General features: G+C 38.2%; 1 protein-coding gene across 5 annotated transcripts in view; it reads left to right on the top strand.

Moving 5' to 3' along the window:
- Nucleotides 1-21,066, top strand: part of LOC134839395 (adenosine deaminase domain-containing protein 1-like) — a 136,558-nt gene that overhangs the window by 90,646 nt on the left and 24,846 nt on the right. For 2 of the 5 annotated variants that reach the window (XM_063854932.1, XM_063854964.1), the window contains 2 exons: nt 16,954-17,562; nt 20,474-20,767. The exons of 1 other annotated variant lie outside the window; for it this stretch is intronic. In XM_063854932.1, the coding sequence (XP_063711002.1) occupies nt 16,954-17,562; nt 20,474-20,767 (903 nt within the window). Of the gene's footprint in view, nt 1-4,161; nt 4,504-16,953; nt 17,563-20,473; nt 20,768-21,066 lie in introns of those variants that run through there. 2 more of the 5 variants (XM_063854948.1, XM_063854941.1) reach the window with 2 other exon arrangements.

Here is a 21,066-nt window from a genome sequence, read left to right as displayed (position 1 = left end):
AAAACTCTTTTTTACAAGCAAAGCTTGTGTGATATTATGGTCTCACTTTTTTTTCCAACCTAAGTAGAAAATATTCGTGCTCTTTTTGAAAGTGCTTTTTTATTGCAGTATATACATAAGATCAAAAACCAGCGGCTAAGTACAGCAAATGCTAAGGATATTAACACACACTATCATATTACAAATAGCATTTTAGCTTCAAAGTGTTATGGTGCTGTAGCGTAGAGGTAGGGAAGGAGACCAGCAGCAAAACAAGAGGGTTCGAACCTCAGCAGGGTCGCATGTTTTTAATGAACTTTTTCGTATATTAGTGAAAATGCGTCCGCTCAATATATACTGAGGCATGTTAGTTGGTAAATTTCTTTTCAAATTGCCTGGTACTGCTAATGCGTCATAATTGGCTTGCGTCACTGAGCAATTCTGTAGACTCGTAATTGGCGTGCGTCACTTAGGAAATTTTGTAGACTCAGTAGCGACTCAGTAGTGTTTTTCCCAGTAGCGTTGTCGATCATATTTTTGCTTGTGTATGCGATGTGCAACTTTGCCTCTGTGTTTACTATATAACATACCTATTTTCTTATTTGAAAACAATTTTTAACTTTGTTAGATTACCTCATAGGCTTTCTTTGACATAGTTTTTTCGAAAATTGACCTGGTGGTTCTGGCGTGTTTTTTGACGAGTTAAAAAATCAAAAACTGATGGTTTTTTGGGGTGAAAATTTGCGAAATAATTTCAAACATAATTACCAGTCAAATCATAAAGAAAGAAAGAAAGAGATAATTTCTCTGATCTGATCTGAACACACTTCAATCAAATGCACATTAATAAGTGAAAATTGAGCCACAGGGGACACGAAAGTTATCATTTGGCTGCCGGATAGTGCCCTAGAACTTCTGAACATCAATGGGAAATAAGTAAAGATTAATCGTATCAAAAGTTATGACTTAATACTATTTGGCTCGTTAAATTTTAATTTTGGAGCACATGATAGTTAATTATCATGGTCCTTAAGAAATTAGCCCAACTGCTGCGACAGACACGTCAAATAGGCATGGCTATGCACAGGATACGTCAAACAAGTTATAAGCAGTCGGAGTAGAATAATAGAGTCAAATAGGCATTGAATAGAGACACATCAATTAGGCACATTTATGCACACGTTATGATAAACAGTAGGAGTAAAATATAGAATAATAGAGTCAGAGAAGGTTTACTGTGTCTTTTATTGTAGAATATTTGGACGGGATTTTGGATGTACCATTATTGTAAAAATAATAATTCTTACTTTTTTGACGGTATTCCATCATGGGAGCAAAATTATCCAGAACTTTGATAAAAGTTGCAGAGAATTTTTTATATCTTTTATTCACTTTTTCAGTATCTTTGTTGCATTTTTTTTACTCCTAGGTAGATTGTATATCCAATTCTAGGTGGAGTTCACTTCTAAGTGGATTTTATATCGTAGGGTTTGCCTTATATTCTAAAATCTAACATTAAATTTTCGCTTATACATGTTTCTTTTTCCTGTATAGTTTTGATTTCATTATTACCCATTAGCAACAGAACACCTCCTCCTCGAGTTGGTCGTGGTTTTGAAACATAATTATACGCTGCTATAGTATATGAGGATACATTGTCGTCCTTATCTAACCAATCTTCTTTTACCGCTATTATATTTGGTGATGACTCAAGACTGTATACAAGCGCTTCTAACTCTTCACTAAAGTGTTTTACTGTTAGTTTTTACGCTAAATTGTTAGTAATGTTTTACTAGAGATCTTGCCCAAGTAACACATTACTGTATAATATTTCAGAAGCAATCTGCGCAGTTTTTTTAATTGATTTCAAAACAATACTCGACATCATTTAGATGATATTTTAATTGCTGGCCACCTTCATATAAACCTTCGATTGAATGCACTCTTGAGTCTTCTTTCCTTCTGTAGCAAATTGGTCCTTCTTTTGTCCAGGCATTTTCCAAGTTCTGGTCAGTTTTCATCATATTGAAGATCTTTACGCGGGAAACATTCAGGTCTTTAGGGAACCTTTCAAAAACTGACGTGCTTGTGCGCCTCGTTGTTTTTGAGTTTTCTTTTTCTTCAGAAGAGCAATTCTTACTTTTCGTCTCAAAAATCGGGCGTTAGTTGACCTTGTTTATTGCTTGCGAGCTGGCAGTCGTTGCACAATTGAGATACCTGTTTCATTTATATTCGTTCCTATTACTTCAGCTAGATCAATCATTTTTTTGGTTATGATTGTCTTCATTGAGATTTGTTCAGTAAAGACAATCAGAACCAAAAAAGTATGCACTTGCCGATTGTCTTCCTTGTGATTTGTTGATTCTTGCAGCCCAATAGTTCGCTCGTTTTCTCTTCCGTTATATGGCTCAAGCATTTCTCTGACAGCGTTTTCAACGTTGTTTGAGTTCCAGGTTCGCCTTCATTTCGTTTCTCAGCTCTGTTTTCATACCAACTACCGCGATATATATAAGGCTCTTGATAGTGTCTTCTAACCTTGACTTTACTGGCTCTACTGTTTGAGGAGTGATCGTTTTTAGGGATTTGTCAACTGCTTTTTGGACCATTACGGAGAACTCGTCTCCGTCGAGGATACTGTTTAGCGGGGTGTCGTTGAACCTTTTTTCTTGTTTTTTTTTTCGATTTCAGTTTGATATTGGAAACGTAAATTTGGAGGGACCCTGTTATAGCTGGCGTTTCTGATGATCTGAAAACTTCTATTGCATTTTTCATTTAGTTGATGGGATATCTTTAGACTTTACTTAATGATTCTATCACAGCTAGTCACAAAAAATTAAAAAATAATAAAAACAGACGAAAGTATTATCAATTGAAATCAATCGAAAGAGTTCGCTAGTACATTATTATAAGGCACTGGCAGCTAGCTCTCAAAAAATGAAAAATCAAAACAAAAACTTCAGACTCGTTGAGCTTAAAGAAGCACCGGCGGCTCACAGATGTGATTTTAGTGGGCAACAGAGTAACGACGACAAACAGCTCAATTTCACTCGATTTCTCACTCGATGTCTTACAAATGACCAGCACGATCTACTTCAGAACTTAATTTTTTGTGTAAAATCTTTTTCTTCAGAATACTCTCTATACCGTCAAGTGCAAAATTGTCAAGATCCACTTTGTTCAAGTGCTCTCGTTTGTAAATTTAATGCGAGGTGTCTCTAAGTTTCCACTCAGCTTTTTTCAATTGAAGAAGTTCCTTGACCGTTTTGCTTCGATCTGATTGATTATGTCGCAAAGGAATATCTATAATGGACACTTCTCCGTAAGAGTTAGCAGATGCTGCCCAAGTTCAGAGAGCTGATGTGCACTATCTTCAGGTGATGCAATAGATGGCTGATTGCCGACAAAAAGATTGTTTCCGCCAATAAAAAGTGCAATGATTTCGTATTGACCAGAAGGTGGAGCGAAATCATATACGTGTCGACTTTTTCCACCGTGCAGGGACAGAATATAGAAATTGGGAGAGGATAGAGACAGTCCTTGTGAATCAGTATTCAACAGATTTTTCTGAGATTGTTAGAATGTTTGGTACTTCATTCAAGTATCTTGCTCTAAAATCTCTCCATTGAGAACTTCCATTCAAGATGCAACATTACCATATCTTTTTAATAAGTCTGTCACAACACTTATGCTAATTATCATAATAAAGCTGCTTAAAATTTCAAAGCATGATTTGTCTCTATCATTTTTGTTGTCTAAAGTGAGCCTATTTTCAGAAACGTGGGTTCGAAATTACAAGTTCTAATTGTTTTGTCCGGATAATTCAAATCAGCACTGTGTGCGGTAATTGTCTTGAAGTTTCGTGTCTTGTGGTTCAACATTAATTGGCATTGACCTGATGTTTTATCCTGATCGCAAATAATAAGTTTTATATAGGTTGTTGTTTCATGAGTCTGATTTATCGATTTTGTGATACCGCTTGGGCTCTAATTTTTTTCTGAACGTTATTATCAGTACAATACCAGTTTTGGTCTGATTGGCTTTTGCTTGCTAACGGTTTAGTTATCTGTGTCGTAGATGAATTATTTGCATTGTATAGTGTAGCGATGAATTTTTAATACTTAAAATTGTAAACTGCTCCTCTAAAGTAATCTTTTTATGTAGGTTATGTTTTGATACTAGTTTAAGGTTTGTTTGATGGTTTCGAGTCGTTGAAATGTGATTATTGGATTTTGCTCCAAAGTTGATTGAAGATGTACCATGTGGCAGTTATTCCGATTTCGCGCTTTATCGCTGAGTGCGTGAGACTCCGACACGAAGTGATTGAAGTTCCTCAGGAGTTCAGGTGGAATTTGAACATAGAAAGATACAATTTTCCTAGAGAGATATTGGATCATTTGAACGTCTTTGGCTCAAATGTGTACATAATGACAATGACAGTGCGTGAAAGAGCGTATTCGAGGCAGTGGGTTCATTACTGTTCCCTAAGGAGTCATTTCGCGCAATTCTTGAATGTGAAAGCATTTGGTAAGCATTTTTTTTAAATAGAAAACCGTGGAGTGTAAACAGTTTGGATCCAAATGTCAGCACAGGGGTGGATTTAGGGTGGGAGGGTTAGATAAAAGTACGTGATGTCCGTGTTGTGATTCATCAATTGTCGTATATCTTCTGACACGCTCGATATTGTTTCAATTGATATAGAAACCACTGTGGTGTTCGGACCCAATGCACTGACTCCCTAGTCGACATAGTTATGGCTTATCGGCTATCAATTTTGGAACATATTTGGTGCTGACATGTAATCAATTTGTAAGCTGTTCATTTGAAGATGAAGTAAACCAATAGTCTTATAGCGGGTAGATGAAGTTGCAAATGCTTGTTGAAAATATAGATTTATCGTGTGTCAATGAACGTAGTGAAGACATATAGGCCGTGAAGATTTTTTCCATTTTTATTCAAAACGGCTTAAATTTGCTCATGTTTCATTCGACCTTTGGTAGTTGGAATTTTGATTTTTTTAGATTCAATCCAAATTAATTTGCTAAAAGGAAAAGGAAGGCAAATTATTCTTTCCAACTAAGAAAGCTGAAATGCCGCGAAAAAGTGTGAAAGTCTTTTGGGCTCGAAAGTGGATTGTAATTTTAAGATATCCCAGCGGAATTTAAAAAAACTACCTATTAGTCCAGTGGGGCTAGTTGGAAAAAGTGTTCATCATAAAATATTCTTGAAATTTATAGATTTCAACGTGATATAATTGACGATTCTCCGAAACTTCTTCATGACACTTCTTCAAGTGGCACTCCTTTATTGACACTTCTCCCACTAAAAAGTGGCCTTGTTATTTTTGTAAATATCTACAGAATTGATTTTATTCATGTATTGTTTTATCTTTCCTCGTCTGTTGTTGTTGTTGCCTAGGTGCCCGTAGTTTGGCCCTCCTCTTGTCCCTCATTTGTGGCTTCTTCTGTATCGAGTTGCAGGAAAGCAGCTGCTTCGACCGGGTTTTCCCAGAGTGCGTGGGGGGTGATTGTAGTCGGGTTTGCGCTGCACCTGAATAGGTGACCCGTTGTGTGGGTTTCTGAGTTGCACTGTGGGCATGTTTCTGGGGTTGATTCATCTAGTCTGTGTAGGTAGCTTTGTAGGAATGGGGAGTAACCGCTCCGTAACTGGGCAAGGGTCCGTCTAGTACCTCTCGGCAGTCGTAATTCATCCTTGCTCAGTTTGGGGGCTGGTTCGTCGAGCACTTTGTTGTTGTCCCGGTTGTCTAGGGCGTCTTTGACCTCATTTGTGTGCACTTTTTTGAGGAGCCCTCTGTAGTCCGCTTCGGTAACGTGCGTGTCGTCGTCTTCTTCTGAATCGGATGTTTCGAGGAGTGCAGTGATGTACCTCTCGTACCTGCTGAAGAGCGTTTCCTTCATGTTTCTGGGCGGTTCCGGTCGGTCTAGCAGCCTGTTGCCAGGGTGTCCTTCGAGATGATGGGCTAGCTGGTGCTGGACTGCTTTCATACGGATATGCCGCCTGACAGGTAGAATTTTCGTCTCGTCGTGCAGGTGCTGGATAGCGGTCATCGTGGTGCATCCTGTGGCCACTCTTAGGGCTGAGTTTTGTGGACTTTCTGCAGCGTTTCTACGTGGGTCTGTGCAGCGATCGGAGTCCAGACTGGTGATGCGTACTCTAAGACGGGCCTGATGAAGGCTTGGTAGGCTACTATGAGGGTTTCCTTGCTCTGTCCCCAGGTAGTTCCTGCCAGCGCTTTCAAGATATTCACTCTGCTCCTTCCTCTAGCTGCGGCTAGTTTGCAGTGTGGGCCGAATGTCAGGGCTGTATCGAAGGTGACGCCTAGTAGAATGAGGGCTTTCCCGTTGATCTTCACGTCTGGTGTGATTTTGTGTTCTTTGGTGCTGGGCGTGAAGAGCGTGACGGAACATTTCGGTGTTGAAACCTCCAAATCTCTAGAGTCTAGAAAATTGCAGAGCGTCGTCAGGTAGCTGTTGATGTCTTTGCTTAGTGTCTCTATGTCGGTCCCAAGGGCGAAAACTGTGAAGTCGTCAGCATAGGATACTAAGAAAATTGTCGGTGGAGGCATTGGAGCATCTGCCACGTAGAAATTGAACAGCGTAGGAGCCACAACCGATCCTTGTGGAACTCCAAATCTGACAATACGACTGCTTGACACCGTGTCTCTGAACAGTGTGCGGGCCTGTCTACCGTGCAGGTACGTGGCTAACCAGCGTACAAGTGCTCCTGGAAGCGTGGAATCGTTAATCAGCTTGAGGAGGGTAGCGTGACACACAGTATCGAAAGCTTTCGAGAGGTCTAATGCAACGAGAACAGTACGGGCAGCGGGTTTTCGTTGATTGAAGCCGTCTGCGATTACAGTTGATAGCTCATTGAGCGCTGTGACTGTTGAGTGTCGTGGAATCGACAGGTTGAACGTGCTCAGATGTTCTCACGGACTGGGGATGGACCTCTCTTCGTGCACGAAGGAGGGTTTTTTGTCCGGCGGGTTTTGAGGTCCGCTGAACGGCCATTTGCACCAACTGTCAGCTGGTGTTGGTTCCACCACGAAAAGGCGGCCTTGTCTGGAACCATCTTCCTCGTCTCGTGGCTATTTACGTCCACTGTGGAGACCTCATCACCCGTCTTTAAAGGCAATCGTTTCTGTGTCTCGATATGATTTTTTTAATGAAGGTTCGGCAATTCTCGCATTGGGCCCTTGAACTCTTACCCTCCGGGCTACCATTGCTTCTTCGTATTTTCAGTATCATTGTCCCTCTACACGTTTTTCGGTCCCTTGGGAGATTCTTTTTGCAACTTAGACAATAGTCCCTTTTTTCTTATTGGCAAGTCTTGTAATGATTCGCGAGCGCCGCTTGATTTGAGAAGTTATCTCTGTTGTTTTAATAGTTATGTTACGACGATTGATCCACAAGCGAAAGGGCCAGCATATGAACTGTTCAGCTCTATCCGGAGAACAGCTGTTGGGTCCGTGCTTAAGAACTGAACGCATTTTTCCCCTTTTTTGGCTGGCTAATGTTGCCTCACACTAAAGCAACGAGCTTTGCTCATAGTGGGCCTCGGAACATTCAACCTTTGATTGAGAGGTGTGTAAACGATTAAAATGACAAATTTCAATTAGTTCAAGCCAACATCGATAATTGGAAAATATATCAGTACGTATAAACAATTAACGTGAGTGAGCTCATTTAACTAAGTTAACAATCTCCCATAGTTTTTATTATGGCAATAAAATGCAGAAGCATCAACTGCTGTAGAATGAACAACAGATAAATACTGTCGTTGCGCATCGCAAAAAGGATTGACCAATATTTTATGTTTTAAAGCTAATGTCAGGTGAACTTACTGTGTTGTTTGTTTTCCTTGAGAGTATGTGTTCGTTTACAGCAACAAAATCAGACGCGTCTATTTCATCTGCAGTTTTCAGACCACGCGAGTCAGGTTGTAGTTTGGAGAACCACAGAGCGTTATGTGCGTTTACATCACACCTAATTTTAATGCATCTGTAGTGGTTAGCAGGTGTTGGATTGACGCGGTGTATCCAGGACTACAGCTTGAATGTGGTGGTATATAGATGTTTAAGATTGTTAAGGATGACGTGCTGGTAACAAATTTGATTGATTGCTTGTTCTATGTGGGGGTCGTTATGTGATAATTTTAGTGTCTGATATTTTATGTCGTCCTTAATAATAAATGCTAGTCCGCCTCCTTTGCCGTGACTGGTGGGTGAGTTTTGTGCGACGATTTGGTATCCATTAGGGGGCTTGAGTTCATTTGTAAGTAAAGTTTATTGGATTGCTGCAACCTTTGTGTCTGTTGTAGCCATGTGGTGGATGATGTTATCTAATTTTGGTCTAAGGCCATTTGCATTTAGTTGTAGTAGATGGGTTTATTTTGCAGAAGGCACAATTCCCACAGTAAAAACTGTGTGACCACTAATTGATATTTTCAAGTGTGGAGCATTTTAAGTGTATCCACCCTCCAAAGTGGCACCAGACACTGTATCGATTAGGGGTAAATTTACTGTGACAGATACTACAGTTATGTGGGCCTGGGTTTTGTTTGATTCCGCTACAGAAAAATAGAGTGAGAACTAGAAGTCCAGCCAGTAACAAGTACATGAGCAGGTAGGCTGGTTTTGGCTGCTCATTTCTCAAAAACACATGTCTTGTTTCTTCTCTTTGTTCTTTCGTTTTCTCTCCTGTTTCTTCTTCGTCTTCCCCCCTTTTCCCTCCTTTTCTCTTCCCCTTCTCTCTCTCGCAACACTCTCTCTCTCTCCTTTTCTCACTTTGGCTCTCGACACGAGACCGATGTAGGATGATTGGAATTTGGGCACCACCCTGCTGGGCGATGCGTGGTCCAGCCGCGTAGAGGCATCCATTTTTTGAACTGGAAAAGGTGGTTCACCTTCTACGTCGGTTTTGCCGCTAGAGATCCTGGGGGAGCTGCAGAGATAGATTGAACGAGACGAAACCAACATGACCAGACAAGAACGAAATTTCCCTAACTCTCTCTCTCTCTCTCTCTCTCGATCTCTCGAGACAATCGCTCTTATTCAATCAGAAGCTCGAAGCAGAGATCGATGTATCTACAACAACAACAAGAACCATTATTTTATCGGGTTTCACGTATACTTCTAGGCTCAGTGCAATAAAACATGAAAGTTAACTATAAATGCTCATTGCTCAAATTTCAGCAGGGTGTGACCGGTTAGATTATACGTCATGTTTCTTCTGGAAAATTTCAGCTGCTTTTAGGTTATTCTTTGTAAATAAATCTGCCAGTTGATCCTCCGAGGATGCGAAAAAAGCAAAAACTGATTCGCTGGCATTTGTATCACGAAAATATGTAGTTTCCACTCTAAGACGTTTCTCCAAAACGTTTTTCAGTGTCTTTATCGAGTCTATCAGCGACCTATTGTCTGTAGAACATTGAATATGCAATTTTTCGGACGTTATATCTGCAATTTGATCGCGAAAGGTAATGGGTATTAGGATATATCCAAACCCTCAGTCAACGCTAATGTCTCTGCAGCTAGAGTACTATGCACCACCCGTTTTAATTTCCAGGACTGCCAAAAAAGTGGACTTATCTGATTTTTATCCTTGATCACTGCAACAAAAATGCCACCTTGTGTGGATCCATCCTGACTATTTTCCAGAGATGCATCGGTCTAAAGTAGAGATGTAACCGGAAATGATTTTGCTGGAATTCCGAAATCAGCCGGAATTCGTTTACAGTGCTGATGAATAATGTTTGCTTTATATTGACAAAAGAGACTACTGCTAATAACTTTTACTTTGCTTTGTGTAACTTTTATATTCAGCTCATCTAGCAACGTCATTTCCGCCAAACGGAACAGATTGACTCCAGATTTATCGGAAAAATTGGTTTTGCTTCATGATAACATTCCACTTTTGAAAAAATTATTCAAGTGTTTGAAAGTTAATTTTTTGTCATTTTCCGGTATTTTTTTACCCGAATTAACCGTGAAAATTGCCGGAATCCGGTACATCTCTAGTCTAAAGAGCGACAAAACATCCTCGTTATAATGCGCAATTTTATAGAAACAAAGCGATACTTTTCTCGTATATTACTTATGACATACTTTGTTTACTGACGTTAACAGCATCGACTTGACTCAGTTTGCACGATATCAGGACATGTTGGTGTTCCAGCCCTAACTATAGAAGCTGGCCAACAAAGTCCTTACGACTTCTAACTGGTAAAGCCTAACATTATTGTCTCCAGAATTCCTTACTGTTTCAGGAATTTGTTCCAATCTTTTTATTTAATCAATCTGCTTGATCGAAGTTCTACATGTTTCTGTCATAACCCAAATAAGTAAAAACTCAGCTGCATTCACTTCCAATGACAAAATTTTTTCGAACTTTTCGAAATTTGGCTCAAATTGTGAATATCCAGTCCATACCAAACTGTCAACATCGCAGCAAAATATTTCTCGCAAGCGTTGTTGACCTCTGAGATTAAAAAAAGCCATTGTTTGGATGCATCATTGAGCCCATATACCCATTTATGAAGAAGCCATAAGATTTTTCGCAATTTGCTTCCATTGGAGACCTTTTATATATAGGTTCAATTCATGTTATCGCCCAGTAAAAACGCTGTTGAGTGCAACGACCACCAATAAGCGCCCATGATTAGAATAACGAGGGAACATGTAGGTAAATCACGCATTGATTTAGTTTCTGGAATTGTGTTATCTTGGAAACATTTAGCTCCCAACTGTAACTTCAGTACCTCGTTATTTGCTGTCAGTACCCATCGAATGGCAATTTTGCTCCCAGATACTTCATTCTTAAAAACCTATTGCCTTCAACTTTGCTCGCAGATTTTCGTCTGAAGTTGCTGCAAAAATCCTATCTGCACTCGTATTTCTCTCATTCTTAAATCTTTGTGCCGAATTATCTATCTGAATGTTGGTCTTTGGTTCGTAGTTTTCAATTTGTAAACGGCATTCAAATCTTCTGAAGTTTCGATGCTTTTTTGTGAATCATAAGTTTCACAAACTTTAACATCTTTGCTCTAGTTAATACATCCGTTCTTTCCTTGTAACTCACCCGCAAGATACTCTGAATTCAGCCAATTCTTGTTTTTGTTATTATTCTTGCCAGCTTTATGGCTAGTTTTTGCTTTATACGATACGTTTTGATCAGATTTTTGCTCAAAAACAAAACGTGCTGTCTCTATTTTGGGATAGTCGTGTTCAGAGTAATGTGCAGGATCGTTACCGCAGTAATCCGAAATCGTTTCTGCTGTCGTGCTGAGAGATTTTCTGGCTCGTTCATTGACATAATTATCTATTATGACTTCAGGGTCTCTCGTAGGCAAACTAGATTCAGTTTGCGTGTTCGACTACTGCATGAATTTTTTCGCGTCAATTTCAGGCTCACTGTCTTTAGCATCCTGAGTTTTTAAAAAACGATCATGATAATTCACGTTTAAAAGGCCCTAGCAGCGTCATTTCCGTTAAACGGAACAGATTGACTCCAGACTTATCGGAAAAATTGGTTTTGCTTCATGATAACACTCCACTTTTGAATAAATTATTCAAGTGTTTGAAAGTTATTTTATTTTGTCATAGATAGTAGAGGCGTTCACAAAATTGCGGAATTTTCCGGTATTTTTTTAACCGTAATTAACTGTCAAAATTGCCGGAATTCTCACTGGTAAAGCCTAAGAGTCACTTACTGTTTCAGAAGTTTGTTCCAATGTTTTTATTTAACCAAACTGTTTGATCAAAGTTCCTCCTGGTTCTGTCATAATACAGGTACCCAAATAAGTAAAAACTCAGCTGCCTTCACTTCCAATGGCAAAAAAAACTTTGGAACTTTTCGAAACTTGTCTCAAAATGTGAATATGCAGTCTATACCTAGCAGCCGACATGGCAGCAAAATATTCCTCGCAAGCGTTGTTGATCTCTGTGATAAAAAACGCACATCAATCATGCTTAGAAGTTTGAACTGCTCTGTGTTAGGCATCTGTGAATTGATATCTACCGTTGTTTGGATGCATGATTAAGCCCATATACACATTTATGAAGAAGTCTTAAGATTTTTCACAATTTGCTTAAATTGGAAGTTTGGTTCCATTGTTTAGTTCTTGTTATCACCCTTTAAAAACGATGCCGTTTTGACGTCTAGCGAGTTCAACGATCAAAAAAAGCTCCCATGAGTAGAATAACGATGTAGCATTTCTCGGGAGCATGTAGGCGAATCACGCATTGATTTAGTTTTTGGAATTATGTTATCTTAGAGTCCTTTAGCTCCCAACCAAGCCTTCAGTACGTTGTTTTTTGATATCAGCACCCACCTAGTGGAAATTTTGCTACCAGGTACTTTTTTTTAGACACCCATCTCCTTCAACTTTGCTCCCAGATACACCTCTGAAGTTGCTGCAAAAACCTTATTCGGGCTCGTATCTCTCTCTCACTCTTAAATCTTTTTGCCGAATTATCTAACTGGTTATTGGTCTGTGGTTTGTAATTTTCTTTTTGTAAAACGCGTTCAAATCTTCTGAAGTTTCTATGTTCTTTTGTGAATCATGAGCTTCACAAGTTTTAACATTTCTGCTCTAGTCAATACATCCTTTCGTTCCCTCTAACTCACCCTCAAGATACTCGAAATTTCTCCAGTTTTTGTTTTTATTTTCATTCTAACCTGCTTTGTCGCTAATTTTTGCTTTATACCATATGTTTTGATCAGATTTTTGCTTAAAAACAAAACGTGCTGTCTCACTTTTGGGATAGTCATGTTCAAAGTAACTTGTGCAGGTCGAGCCTGTTCAGGGTCGTTACTTCAGTAATAATAAATCGTTTCTGCTGTCGTTCTGAGAGATTTGCTTCCTGGTTCATTAACATAATTTTCGATTATGACCTCAGGGTCTCTCGTAGGCAAACTAGATTCAGTTCGCGTGTTCAACTCCTGAATTAAATTTTCTGCTTCAATGTCAGGCTCAAAGAGTCTTCTTAAGCACCCTGGGTTTGAAACAAAAACTAATGCACGTTTGAAAGGCCCTACAGACATTTTCAATTTAGCTCTGAAAGCTTGTCGAATCCGATTAGAGCTTTGAGCTTTCTTGAAAGCTACTATTGCGTCATTCAGCCAATTCTTGTTTTTGTTATTATTCTTGCCAGCTTTATTGCTAGTTTTTGCTTTATACGATACGTTTTGATCAGATTTTTGCTCAAAAACAAAACGTGCTGTCTCTATTTTGGGATAGTCGTGTTCAGAGTAATGTGCAGGATCGTTACCGCAGTAATCCGAAATCGTTTCTGCTGTCGTGCTGAGAGATTTGCTGGCTCGTTCATTGACATAATTATCTATTATGACTTCAGGGTCTCTCGTAGGCAAACTAGATTCAGTTTGCGTGTTCGACTACTGCATGAATTTTTTCGCGTCAATTTCAGGCTCACTGTCTTTAGCATCCTGAGTTTTTAAAAAACGATCATGATAATTCACGTTTAAAAGGCCCTAGCAGCGTCATTTCCGTTAAACGGAACAGATTGACTCCAGACTTATCGGAAAAATTGGTTTTGCTTCATGATAACACTCCACTTTTGAATAAATTATTCAAGTGTTTGAAAGTTATTTTATTTTGTCATAGATAGTAGAGGCGTTCACAAAATTGCGGAATTTTCCGGTATTTTTTTAACCGTAATTAACTGTCAAAATTGCCGGAATTCTCATTGGTAAAGCCTAAGAGTCACTTACTGTTTCAGAAGTTTGTTCCAATGTTTTTATTTAACCAAACTGTTTGATCAAAGTTCTCCTGGTTCTGTCATAATACAGGTACCCAAATAAGTAAAAACTCAGCTGCCTTCACTTCCAATGGCAAAAAAAACTTTGGAACTTTTCGAAACTTGTCTCAAAATGTGAATATGCAGTCTATACCTAGCAGCCGACATGGCAGCAAAATATTCCTCGCAAGCGTTGTTGACCTCTGTGATAAAAAAACGCACATCAATCATGCTTAGAAGTTTGAACTGCTCTATGTGTTAGGCATCTGTGAATTGATATCTACCGTTGTTTGGATGCATGATTAAGCCCATATACACATTTATGAAGAAGTCTTAAGATTTTTCACAATTTGCTTAAATTGGAAGTTTGGTTCCATTGTTTAGTTCTTGTTATCACCCTTTAAAAACGATGCCGTTTTGACGTCTAGCGAGTTCAACGATCAAAAAAAGCTCCCATGAGTAGAATAACGATGTAGCATTTCTCGGGAGCATGTAGGCGAATCACGCATTGATTTAGTTTTTGGAATTGTGTTATCTTAGAGTCCTTTAGCTCCCAACCAAGCCTTCAGTACGTTGTTTTTTGATATCAGCACCCACCTAGTGGAAATTTTGCTACCAGGTACTTTTTTTTAGACACCCATCTCCTTCAACTTTGCTCCCAGATACACCTCTGAAGTTGCTGCAAAAACCTTATTCGGGCTCGTATCTCTCTCTCACTCTTAAACCTTTTTGCCGAATTATCTAACTGGTTATTGGTCTGTGGTTTGTAATTTTCTTTTTGTAAAACGCGTTCAAATCTTCTGAAGTTTCTATGTTCTTTTGTGAATCATGAGCTTCACAAGTTTTAACATTTCTGCTCTAGTCAATACATCCTTTCGTTCCCTCTAACTCCCCCTCAAGATACTCGAAATTTCTCCAGTTTTTGTTTTTATTTTCATTCTAACCTGTTTTGTCGCTAATTTTTGATTTATACCATATGTTTTGATCAGATTTTTGCTTAAAAACAAAACGTGCTGTCTCACTTTTGGGATAGTCATGTTCAAAGTAACTTGTGCAGGTCGAGCCTGTTCAGGGTCGTTACTTCAGTAATAATAAATCGTTTCTGCTGTCGTTCTGAGAGATTTGCTTCCTGGTTCATTAACATAATTGTCGATTATGACCTCAGGGTCTCTCGTAGGCAAACTAGATTCAGTTCACGTGTTCAACTCCTGAATTAAATTTTCTGCTTCAATGTCAGGCTCAAAGAGTCTTCTTAAGCACCCTGGGTTTGAAACAAAAACTAATTCACGTTTGAAAGGCCCTACAGACATTTTCAATTTAGCTCTGAAAGCTTGTCGAATCCGATTAGAGCTTTGAGCTTTCTTGAAAGCTACTATTGCGTCATGCAATGAGTTCCTTTGATCAACCACAACTTGCGAATTCGTTTTGTCTTCGATGTCAGCTGTACTATTATGGTCTGAAAAATCTGGTACAGGGGGTTTCCCCAAAGCAGTTTGATAAGGCAAAAACCCATATCATTTTTGCTACGAATTCTTGGCTGAAACAGCCTGCGCGTGGTGAATTTCAACTTTTTTGTGATGGTGTTCTACTAGCTTCAACAGCAATTCAGTAACTACAACATTGTTTCTCTCTCAAATCCCAATGGACTCCTCGCGGCAGTTGTAACCATTGAACGCAAATCTTCGTCACTGAATTATCATCCATTGTCAATGATGACTTGATTAAAATGACCGAGCGCAGATATCTACTGCTGAAAGGATGCTCCCATGATTTCCGAAGGTAGCTTGCTCTCAACCAAGGCTGCTCAAAAATTAATTTTCAATTGAAAAATTGAATTTCAGCGAAAAATCAATTAACGGAAATGGAGAAAACTAAAAATCCATTAATGGCCATTATGGCCATTAATGGCGTTCAGTTCGAATGTTTCTCAGTTTTCTTCTTGAAGAGCGTCATTGACGGTTTCAACATTCCACATTCGTGCATTGGCTTTGAGAAAGAGCTGTTCTTCGAGATGTAAAGGGTTTATTGACTGCCGCAGGTCACCCAGAGAATACCCAGTTGCGCTGAAAAATCTTTCAATACGGTTCGAGGTCGGCTCCAAAAAGTTGTTTGCACTTTGTTTGGATTTCCACTTTCCACCGCACAAGACATCTTTCTCTGAAATAACGGAAATAGCCTTTAATTTTTCGAATTAAAAATCCATTAATGCCATTTTGAATATTAAAAAATCCATTAATGGCCATCCATTAATGGCCGTTAATTTTTTCCCCCATTAATTTTTGAACAGCCTTGCTCTCAACTATCACTGCTTGACTGAAACGCGAGAAAATGTTGATAAAGTGTAGATACCAGATATTGCTGCCCAAAATGGTCAAATGATGTAGGTCGAGACATTTGGCCTTTCTGTGACATATTAGCAGTTTTTAATAGTTTGTACGCTTTAACCGGGTCGGTTAAAGCAAGCTTTAACGGTCATTCCAAGGGCAGCAGCTCGATGATTTGATCTTCAAACGCTACAACGTACTCTGATACTTATTAAGATGCTGGTCTCGAACGCCTCACAAATTCCATATGCTCTGTCAGATTTTTCTAACTCAAACGCATCATCACGCCGACCAATCAAGATTTCAGGCCATTTTCTGCTTTAAGTTTGGCACAGGAACTTCTAGTGCAACCTCTCTGTACAGAACCAAAGTCAATGCTATGCTAGCGTTCGCTTTTCTTCTACGTCTCATATTTCTTTCGCACATCACGTGCAGAATTTTTAAATCATGACTGCACGATCATTTTCAGCCATCTGCTTGTAGATCGATATTGCAGCAATAATCCTGCTGGTATTAAAATGACAGACGTTTGTTAGTTCAAACCAACATCGATATCTGTAAAGTATATAAAAATAACTTCATAAATATTCATAATTAACAGGTGTAGACGTAACAGCTTCTCCACCGCTCCCCTTATTATGGACCAAAAGTTTCATGAACCAATTAACTTTTTCCAAAGAGTGTAGAAATGCGTTCTCCGCTCTGTTAATGTTTCTGTAAAGCTCTTTCATGACCAGTGTCGCGCATTGTAGCTAAATCAATTTTTCATTTGCAATAGACAATTTGTCGAAAGGAATTAAGGTATTGAAATGGTTTTCTATTGTCCTTTAATATCTTCAGCAAGAATATCGAGTTTTTAGTTTTTTTTTATTTCAGCATCATCTGCATTAGGAGCAATCAATGCTGCATGTGCCAAGTTGTTAATTATTTACGGATGGGATCAGTCATCAGTATCTAATCTGTTACAACGGTGCCAAGCTAGCCTGGGGTTCCATTTGTTCAGCGATCCCGTGGCGAATTTTCATGGCGGCGCAGTTACGAATTCTGCTCAAGAGTATAGTCAACCCGCAAACCATTGTGCTTCACAACATCAACGGTGGCCAAGACCAACATATCCTTCATTAGGAACAACCGCTCTGCGCAGCAGTGGAGGATTTCGACCCTGGATTCCGCCTCCATGGGACACAGCGTTTCGATTACAACCTGCTTTATCTCAAAATTATATTCATCCTGTAAACACCTTAGTCAAAAATCCACGGCGGTGTAACGCTAAAAACAAGAAGCAGAATAAGATGAGCAGGAAGCAGAAAAAAGCTGAATCGGTGAAAAAAGTACCACTGAAGCGAACAATTTTGAAGGTAGCACCGAAGTCAGTGTTGGAGGGCAAAATGACGAGGCTGGAAATTATGATCAGACAAAATAACTTGATTCCGGAATGGGAACGGAGGAATTACGCTTCTATTCTCAATAAAGTCTGCAATGAAAGTGAGTACAGGCAACATTATTTCAAAGGGGTTTACATTTGTTTGATTTTCAAACGACATAAATTATCGACTTTACTTATCTAAGCATTTAGATTGCTATGAAATTAAGTAAACGAAGTGGATTTTCACTCAGTTGGGTCGTGTAGTTCAGTTTGTTTTTCAAGAAAAAGTGTACGAATTTCTTTTTCAAGAAAAAGTGTACGAATTTTTAATTTTTCGCGGTTTGAACTGTGAATACTTTTCAAGTTCTCATTGTTCCGACTTTCGATACGAAAGTAACGGAATATTTGTGCTCGGGGTGGGTTTTTTTTTTCTTCAGACAAATTTCGACTTTTTAACTAGCCATTTTTGACGGAATTTTTTCATATCATTCGAAAGCTATTGTTGCCCTGAGCTCAAAATTGAAAAGTTATATCAGCTGTGATCATTTTTCGTAAATTTATGGGGGTTTAAAGATTGCCATTTGGCCAATTTGGGACAATTAACGCGCGATATATTTCGCGCTATTAACGCGTAAGCGGAGATTTAATCCGTCTTAAAATCGTTCCAAATTGGTTGAAGGAAGCTTATTTGCCATAATTGATTTGTTACAAGGAGCTAAATCTATCCTTTTGTACTTTATATGGCGTGTGGGGGGATGATTTTCATAAAAAATTTCAAATTTTAGAGAAAAAAAATTTCATTTTATTTTATTACATTTAATTTTTTGATGTTATTACTGCTCCAAAAAAACCTTAAAAGGCAGTCGGAACATTCAGGGCTTCGGCCTGTTATGAGCAGTCTAGTTCGATTTTCGAAGCAAACTACGACACTCTCTTCCTCAATAACAAAATTGCAAATGGGGTGCAAAATTGAACTATGCTTTTTTCAATGTTTTACTTATTTACACAAGCAAAGCTTGTGTGACAGTATGAAATCTCTTTTTTTTCAACCTAAGTAGCAAATATTAGTGTTCATTTTCAAAGTGTTTTTATTTTGATCAATAACCAGCTATTAAGTGCAGCCAATGCTAAGCATTTTAACACAGGCTTTTATTTTACAAATTGCACTTAAGCTTCAAGGTATCGTGGATCTGTAGCGTAGAGGTAAGGAAGGAGACCCGCAACAAAATAAGAGGGTTCGAACCTGGGCAGGGTCGGTTGTTTTAATCAACTTTTTCGTATACTAGTTAAAATACGTCCGCTCTATAAATTGATGCATGTTAGTTGGTAATTTTTTTTTCAAACTGACTGGTACTGCGTCACATACCAATTATGTAGACTCATAACTGGCGTGCGTCACTAAAGAAATTTTTCAAACTGAAAGTTTTACTCATTTAGTTTTTCCCAGTAACGTTATCGGTCATAATTGCAACTTCGCATCTAAGTGAAAAAATTGCTAATTATTTTCAAATTAGGTTACTTTTCTCGAAAAAGTTTGAGTGCTTGAATTCCATTTTACAGTGTCAGAGAACGTGGGTTGAGCACACTTATTGAGTTCATTTTTTAGGAAATTGTCTTAAATCTTGTTCACGCTCAATTTCGATTTTTTGTGGTTTGACTTTTAATTTTTCAAGCTCAACGCAAATTTGTTCGCTTTATGGATGGCAAGTTACAATCTCCAATTACGAAAAGGCAAATTGTGTTAAAAAAACGTAAATAAACTCAGTTTCGAAAGTGGATTTTAAGTTTTATATTTACTAGTGTAAGGAAAAATATCGATTGATCCAGTTTTCTATAATTGGGTTAGGTTTTGCTAAGCTAGATTAAGAGCATCGTGTTATTGTACGAGGCCATTTTTTCCGATCCAACTCGCATAAAAAAGTGTTTTTTTTTTCTAGAACACTTTTGCCGCATAGTATTGGCAATTTGATTTCATGTGTTATCCGCTTTACGAGTGGCTAGTTGTTAGATTCCCGTAAAAGTATTTGTTTTTCAAATGTTATTTAAATTTTTTTTATCTTTTTTTCTTACCTTTTTGCTTTTTATAACTATTTATTAGCTTTTTTGCTTGTGCTTGTGTTATTGTTCTAAAAAGGCTATTCGTTTTCTTTTGGTTTTTCCTGAGTTCATTGACTCGTTTTCAACTTTTTTGGCTATGTTTTGCTTTCATTGTCACGGTTTGAAATTTGATCAATTTGTTTTGTTTCCTTTACTTGAACAACAGTTCCAACTGTCTGTTGACTACGTTTCTGATTATCTAATCAGTATTTATTTTCTCGACACGTTGATTTTTTCGATCACTTGAATACATTTTTTCAGCAGAAAGATAAATTTGATTGAACTTGGTTAATTACATGACATAGGTATTCAATTGTATTTTTTTGACGTTTAATTGATACATCAATGTCAGAGTTTGAAGTCAATGGTAATATGAAATGAAATACAAATCTAACTGAGATAATAATGTGATTGGTTTTATAAATTGATGTCGACCTTTGAGTGTTTGCTGATTGATTTATAAATTTTCGCTGGCCCAACTTTCATTGTTTTTCAAATTTTCAATGGTTCAGATAATGTGCGTAAAATAAATTACGCTACTAAGTTAGAAAACATTGCGAGTAGTTGATCACGAGAGAATTTAATGTTCGACCACTGACTTTTGTGAAAAACTTTGGCGTCGGTTTACTTTTTTTTTTTGCTGGGTAAATAAGATAAAAACAAATGAAAATTGAATGGGTCGAATGATATGTCATATTAAAGTAATTTCAGTTGTGATTCGTTGGAACCATTTTGAAAAAAAAAAAACAACAACCAAACGTGTTCTCTGTGTTATCGGGATTCTTTATCTAATCTTTGTCTAATTTTTTTGTATTTTTTTTCTAGAAAGCGATTGCATTATCAGGGCAACTATAATGCAAATTCAAGTAAAATTAAATCCAAAAGGCCGCAACAAATTTAGTCATTTGATATTTACACCAATCTTTGTTGAAGCTCCAGGTGTTTTGCGGGTACCTGGAACCATAACCATCGATCAGTTCTTGGATCTACCGCCTAAACCAACGATTGGTACAGATGCCAGACCGAATGAATTATTAATCAGAAAATTTACCAAATCTGTCATTGTTCCAACAAAAGCGATGGATATGCTTGGTCTTTGGAATGTGGCAAGTCGCGAGATGCAAGTAATTGATCTTCCCAAAGCGCACAGGAGAACAAAGCTACTCCCAGCGTTTGGACATGAGATGGTCTATTCATCTGATATCTATTACTCCATTAAAGTACTTGGTAAGATGATTGTCTTAAAAACAATTGATAATTTCATATTACAAAACAGGGACCCGCCTTCCTCAGGGATTCGACCTGTTTTTTTTTAAAACATCAATTAAAACATGACCAACCCTACTGTTTTTAGAGGCGGATTTGGCGCCAACATACACTTATTTCGAAGGTGAGTGCATGCCAAAAAAAACGCGATATTTTAGTCAAAATTTTCCAAAAAGTGTCCGAAAACGGCGTTTTTGACCCGTTTTTTTTTCTTCAAAACACGTGTAAAACATTGTGTCAAAACAGGCACTTTATCCTGT

The sequence above is a fragment of the Symsagittifera roscoffensis genome, chromosome 1 (genome assembly GCF_963678635.1).
Source record: "Symsagittifera roscoffensis chromosome 1, txSymRosc1.1, whole genome shotgun sequence".
Taxonomy (NCBI): domain Eukaryota; kingdom Metazoa; phylum Xenacoelomorpha; order Acoela; family Convolutidae; genus Symsagittifera; species Symsagittifera roscoffensis.
The sequence above is the reverse complement of the archived record's forward strand: the minus strand, read 5'-3'. Positions and strand labels throughout refer to the sequence as shown.